The sequence below is a fragment of the Triticum urartu genome, unplaced genomic scaffold (assembly GCF_003073215.2).
Source record: "Triticum urartu cultivar G1812 unplaced genomic scaffold, Tu2.1 TuUngrouped_contig_159, whole genome shotgun sequence".
In the NCBI taxonomy this organism is placed as follows: Eukaryota; Viridiplantae; Streptophyta; class Magnoliopsida; order Poales; family Poaceae; genus Triticum; species Triticum urartu.
Window position 1 is genome coordinate 25,263 of NW_024112031.1, and position 7,046 is coordinate 32,308.

The 7,046-nt window shown below is 43.8% G+C and overlaps 1 protein-coding gene across 1 annotated transcript; it reads left to right on the plus strand.

Annotated features, from left to right (window-relative positions):
- The first annotated feature begins 1,614 nt into the window (after nucleotides 1-1,614).
- LOC125526727 (alpha/beta-gliadin) lies at nucleotides 1,615-2,711 on the plus strand. The gene has a single exon (XM_048691366.1). The coding sequence runs from the start codon at nucleotides 1,692-1,694 to the stop codon at nucleotides 2,547-2,549; it is 858 nt and encodes a 285-aa protein (XP_048547323.1). The 5' UTR covers nucleotides 1,615-1,691; the 3' UTR covers nucleotides 2,550-2,711.
- Nucleotides 2,712-7,046: the final 4,335 nt, after the last annotated feature.

Here is a 7,046-nt window from a genome sequence, read left to right on the forward strand (position 1 = left end):
CATGAGCTGGTTTAGGCGTCGTGGCCTCTTTGCTTTCGGTTCTAGACTAACTCCGCTAGTCTCGGCGCCGGTCTCAGTCTTATCGCCGGTCTGCATGTCGGTATCAGTCCCCGATGCGACAACACAGTCGCTGCAACATGGGTAAGGGAGACCACATCAGTGCTGGGGGGTCCGAAAATCGGGACACACTTTCACGCGTCGCGGGCCGCCTCTCAGACAGATACTAGGGAGGCGGCGGAGTACCTGGGTGCGCGGCGAATCCCCGGGAACTCGGTGACCAACTTCCTTCCCGTGTGGCGCATGGAGACGACGGCGACCCCGACGAAGAGCAGCTTAGCCGCGAGCTGCACAGCCTCGTCCACCTCCTAAGTTGGGACCTCCGCGCGAGCGTTGCGGGGCCGCGGCTCGGATGGCTTCTGGAAGGCGGTTGTACATGGGCACAGGGTGAATCCCGGCGAGAGCTGGCCATTGGCGCGCGCAAGTAGACGACGACGTCCCCGACGAAGAGCTGCCCGGCCAGCTCGCCTCACTCTCCTTTGATTATAAATGAAAGATTGGGAAGAAGCAGACTTGAGCCTGCAGGGAAAGGATAAGGTGACGATGCAGTCTCCACTCGTTCGGGGCGACACGCGTACTGAATGTATGAGAAATGTGGCGTGGCAGAGACCCCAAGATACTCCCTCCATTTATTTTTAATCTACATATAAAGTTTGGTCAAAGTCAAGATTTGTAAATTTTAACTAACTTTATAATAAAAAAAATATCAACATTCACAATATGAAATCAATATTACCAGATGCGTCATGAAATGTATTTCCATACTATATAGTTTTGGTATTGTAAATGTTCATATTTTTTAATATAAATGGGAAGTAGAGGCACTCTTCCATATAATGAAGTTTATAATATATGTGCTTATATTGTACTACAATTGTTTGAATAGCTTAGCATATGTTCAGATGTATGATATCTGTAATTTAAGCGCTTGAATTTTACATATAAATATTTATTAATAAATATGTACCCCTATAATAGCTAGGCCGTGCAGTTGCACGGGTAGATGACTAGTGATTACAATCTTGTTTGTGTGCAAGTCAAGCTTATCTAGTTTACACGTAACAACTTGTAGAACATTACAAAATTTATGCTTGCTAATAACTTCTAGAACACTACAACACTTGACATGTAAAAGGAATTTGACGAGTCATGGCCTACTAAAGCAAGTTACATTACTTGTCTTATCTATCTTAACAGACCACACAAGATTACAAACTATATACCGTGACAGCCATGCTTATCTAGTTTATGCGTAACAATTTGCAGAAAATTACAAACTTAGTTTCAGAAAAATAGGCAATCTAGATTAGTGTTTGAGCTGTAAAGTGAATAAGATGAGTCATGCATGTTATCACACCTTTTTGGTGGTGGAATGAAAGTGCAACAACATGGAACTTTAATGACCAGTCCAAGAATACACTTGTAAGTAGTGCCACCAAACAGAACATACCAAATGATGATTTTTAGAAGCATCCAAGCACTTTTCACACAAACAAATGCCAATTGTGAAAGAGATCGTTCCATGGCAGCTATAAATAGACCCATAGCATGACGATCATCCTTCCTCATCCATCATTCTCATTAGTAGAGCGCATCTTTTAAGCCAAGCAAGTTGTGGTCAATACAAATCCACCATGAAGACCTTTCTCATCCTTGCCCTCCTTGCTATCGTGGCGACCACCGCCACAACTGCAGTTAGAGTTCCAGTGCTACAATTGCAGCCACAAAATCCATCTCAGCAACAGCCACAAGAGCAAGTTCCATTGGTACAACAACAACAATTTCTAGGGCAGCAACAACCATTTCCACCACAACAACCATATCCACAGCCGCAACCATTTCCATCACAACAACCATATCTGCAGCTGCAACCATTTCCGCAGCCGCAACTACCATATTCACAGCCACAACCATTTCGACCACAACAACCATATCCACAACCGCAACCACAGTATTCGCAACCACAACAACCAATTTCACAGCAGCAGCAGCAGCAGCAACAACAACAACAACAACAACAACAACAACAAATCCTTCAACAAATTTTGCAACAACAACTGATTCCATGCATGGATGTTGTATTGCAGCAACACAACATAGCGCATGGAAGATCACAAGTTTTGCAACAAAGTACTTACCAGCTGCTGCAAGAATTGTGTTGTCAGCACCTATGGCAGATCCCTGAGCAGTCGCAGTGCCAGGCCATTCACAATGTTGTTCATGCTATTATTCTGCATCAACAACAAAAACAACAACAACAACCTTCGAGCCAGGTCTCCTTCCAACAGCCTCTGCAACAATATCCATTAGGCCAGGGCTCCTTCCGGCCATCTCAGCAAAACCCACAGGCCCAGGGCTCTGTCCAGCCTCAACAACTGCCCCAGTTCGAGGAAATAAGGAACCTAGCGCTACAGACGCTACCTGCAATGTGCAATGTCTACATCCCTCCATATTGCACCATCGCGCCATTTGGCATCTTCGGTACTAACTGAGAAGAAAATAACTCTAGTACTAGATATATGAAACACCGTTTTCTCAGTCCATGGTTTGGTCGTTGTAGCGGTGAAAAAATAATGTGACATGCACTATCATGTAAGAACCCGAACTATACTAGTTCAAACTTGGGAATAAAAAACAAACACAGGTCTTGTCTACATATTTATGTTGCATCTATTTATATATTAAAAGTAATATAAGGTGAACCAGGAGCAAGGTAAATATGCTAGAAAATTGCACGTTAATTAGAAATTACTAGCCCTCGATCTGGTAAATCTTAACAAATAGAATTATCTTGACCGTTAGATTTATCTAACATATATAATGCTCTGGGCCTCCAACGACTGTACGTGACACATCTGAACGAACATATGTTAAAGAAAATATATTTGGTAAATGGTGGGCCTCTTTAAAAAGAGAACTCACGTACATGCACCAACTAAGAAACACACAACTTCAAAAAAAAAAAACTAAGAAAAACACATACATGTAAACGGGAAAAGGATGAGATTTTCTCCCGTACGTGCTCCCTGGCTCCACCCTGTTGAAAAAATATACATCTGGAGGCCACTTTGTTTCCTCATCGAAAAAAACTTACGTTAGAAAGATTGCATGCATCCCAGGGAAAATAGTCAAGAAGAAGTCGGACTTTTCCTTACAAAAACAAGGAACGTGTTAAGTTGACTTCAAAGAAGAAAGGAACATGTTAAGTTAAAAAAAACAAGAAACCTGTTAAGTTAGAAAAAAACAAGGAACGTGTTGTCCTAGGAAAGATATGTGTCAAATCATACAAAAAAAAAGAATACACACACGTACGTTCATGCACTTGGAATATTGAAAAAAAAGGAAACATCACGTATGTATACACTTCGGAAACTCATTACATGACCATGTCTGATATACTCCTCTAATGCTTAATATTAGTGCCTAATAATTTATATTTAAAATTTAATTTACTGATCAAATATCCCCACTGTTTAAATTTTAATTTGGCACATTATTTGGCTATAGTATGAACCTAAATTTCCTCTTATTATTATATATCATGGTAATAATCCAAAGGCGACTAATCTGCGCCGGCGCACCGGCGCAATCAATTCGGCTGGACACAGCGCGGCCGTTTGATTAGATTGCATTTAACCGTCAGATCTGGAATCATTTTCTTTCCAATTAAACGGATTCAACCAAACAGCAGAGGGGAAAACAAAGCAGCGCCGCCTCCAACACTAGACATGGACGACCCATGTAGCAAAACCTTGAAGAACCGCCGCCGGTCGCCACCCTCGCCGCTGGTCGCCGCCCTCACCGTCGGTCACCACCGGTCGCCGCCCTCGCCGCCTGCGTTTCTCATCGGCTTCATGCATGCAACAACATGCACTCGTGGTTGCAGGCTTGCATCTCCGGCTCCGGGGGACATGGCCGCATCTCCGGTAGCGCCGGCCGCCGGCCGCAGCACCTGTCGTTGTGGTCGCGCTGTACCTCGCCGTGTGCCCTCCCGAGGCTCTTGCTAGTTCCAACAAAAAACGATACCTGTTGTAGCAAAAAAGTATCGCTTCCAGCAAAAAAGCTTACCGCCACAGCCCGTCATCATCATTGTAGCAAAAATGTTAACCCGATGTAGCTTCTGTGGTTGCCGATTGCAGCAAAAAATGACATGGTTGTAGCAAAACACAAAAGAAAAACGCCGGCCGGCCGCTGTGTATGATGGTAACAAACCCTATAGCGGGTGGTAGCGAAAAACTTCATAGTTTGCAGCAAAAAAATGTTGTCACCCGTCGTCGAGGTTGCATCATCTTCATGAATTATGTCGCAAAAAAACGTTGTCGCCGGTAGTAGCAAATGAAGCCGCCGGTAGCAAAACAAGACACTGGTTCCAGCCAAAAAAAAATCAGCGACAGAACCTTTGGTTGGTTCCAACAAAAAAACTTGTCGGTTGTAACATCCCTCGCCGCCGGATGTAGCATCTCCCGAGGCTGGTTGCAACACTCCATAAAAAAAAAGAAGTTGTCTATGAGCGCATCCATGGCGACTGCCGCACCGTCAGCAACGAGGGGAAGAGGAGGCAATGAAAATCGTTCGAGTCGTAGCTCCACAGGACGCGGCTGCAGCATGGGGAGTCCAAAAATCTCTCACAAGCAACATGCGCCTCGCCATCCTCCTGCACAGGAGAGAGAAGAAAAAGGAATAAGAGGAAGAAGAAAGGAAACGGGAGAAAGAAAAAAGAAACGATTGGTGGTTGGCTCAGGCAATTAGTCAAACGAGGGGCACGCGGGGCCGCAGGATACAGAGCAATCGAACGAAGCGCGCGCGTCCGGCCGAAGACTCGGCCGGACTGCCGGCTGGAAACGTTTCCCTAATCCAAAGGCTTTGTCTGGGTTACCGGCTAACTAGAAAAAAGATAAATATGCTATAGAATTCCATAATAATTAGAAATATCTAGCCTTTAATTATGTAAATCAGAAAATCACAACCATTGGATTTACTTTAAAGGTAAATTTCTCTAAATTCCCACCATTGCCAGTATGTAGAAACATGTGCCGCTTCAATTCTCCCATAATCACCAATCAATCAACAACACAAAACATACCTCAGTTAAAAAAAACTGAACAAAAAAAAGAAAAAAAGAAGAAAGGACAAGATACACGCATGTACACGACAGCCTTGGCTTGAAACACATCAGTAGATCTAGTGTCCGCCTCCCTTACACAGAATAAATTCTAGGGAAGAAAATAATAGTGCAACCTAACCTTATACGTACTATTCTATCCTCACGTCCCATGAGGTTTACTAGCCTACCGCCGCCGCATCATGCCATCCTCTCCTTTCAGCTCCCATGCTCTCCAGCACCCTCCTTGCCGCGCCACTACTCGCCTAGGGATATTGCTGCTCAGACCGTGGAGCTTAACCTGCTTCTTCTTGAGCAAATATGGAACTGCTTTAGGATCCTTCTCACATCAGCACGTATGGGCCTCATTATACTGCATCTCCTGGACCTCCTACAATTGGTTGGCTATGGCCAGTTGATCGATGTGCTGAAGTCCAGGTCTGTTTGCTGGCACATATGCTTTGGAAATAGGCCACTATGTTTGTACTTCAAAATTGTTTCTGTATTCTTGAGTGGTACATCCTTTTAAGCGCCAGTTTTTTATGTTAATTCATGCTGACAACACTTAACCTAGCCTTTCATGTTCACGTACTAAATACAGGAGCAAGTAAAAACAACAGACCACCTAATTGCTCTGCATGTTCTACATAGGAAAATTTGTCATGTTCTACGATCGCACCATCCCACCCTTCTCTCTTGGTATGGGCGCCAATTGAGGGATTGATAAAACTGAAACGAAGACGTCACAGGGCAGGAAGTACCGCTAGCCTGGTTCGCACTGCAACCTACCCAACGCCATCAGAAACTAGCAACTGAGGCAGGTGTTGATGGATTCTCTCAAATTGCTCTCATGTGAGTACTACCCCTTGCATGTGCGTACATACCTTTGTTGCATTCTCAAACAGATAGAACATGTATGATCGGTGCATGGCTATTTTTCATCACATGACATCCAGATAACAAGCATGAAAGGACTACATTGGAGATCAAAAAATATTGGTTCCTGGCTAGAGTACCACTACCCATGGACTTGTCTCCATAGAATTTGTTCCCAAGATGTTATTTTAATTAACCTCTTTAGCTTTCTTCCATTGCAAACGGTGATGTGCATCATGGTATATACGTGACCATCTTGCACATGTATACACAAGAGGCTCAGACGGAGGTGCTGGATTCTAGACGAGGGAATATGAAGCAGGAGTGAGCGAAGAGTAAATAATGGTGGGAGTACCGATTGGTGTTATGAAGAAAAATGCCATCCAAAGATTGATTAGTGTCATGGAAGATTAATTTCTGAATGCGAATATATATGTTACATTGGTTTGGATCTTTTTGAGATAATTGCACCTAAATTAGGTTCTTTCTTATTTCATATGTATACCTTATTTCAGTGAAAGTTCACAACGAACTTAGTAGGACAAATATAATTTTGTTTGTTCTTTCTGTTGTCCGCCACCAAAGCTCAGTTTGAACTCTCTAGAAATGGACAATGATTTATGCATTCTATATCTTCTTGATTGATTAGCCATGACAAGGAAATAAAAGGAGTGACTGATATAGCATAACTTTGGAACGATCTGTTCGTAGAGGTTACTACAAATTAGAGTAGTGTCTGTTGGAATTTTGCTAGTAGGCCTTTGGCCCAAAGCCCAACTAAAATTCTGAAATTCTCTTGGCTCATTCATGCACACATGTGAGTGGAGTGAGTGAGACTAAAGTTTAGTCCCACCCCGGAAGTTGAGAGAGAGTTGCACCTCTTTATAAGGTGAGCTCTTCTACCACTTGTATGAGAATGAGAAAAGAAGACCTACACGCGCGCTCCTCCTCCTCGCGCGCCGCGCCGCGCCGCGCCGCGGGTTGTGGGATTGAGCCGAGCCGAGGACGTTGT

Bases quoted from the DNA above. Each gene is read 5' to 3' on its own strand.
- LOC125526727 (XM_048691366.1), top strand. From the start codon at position 1,692: ATGAAGACCTTTCTCATCCTTGCCCTCCTTGCTATCGTGGCGACCACC.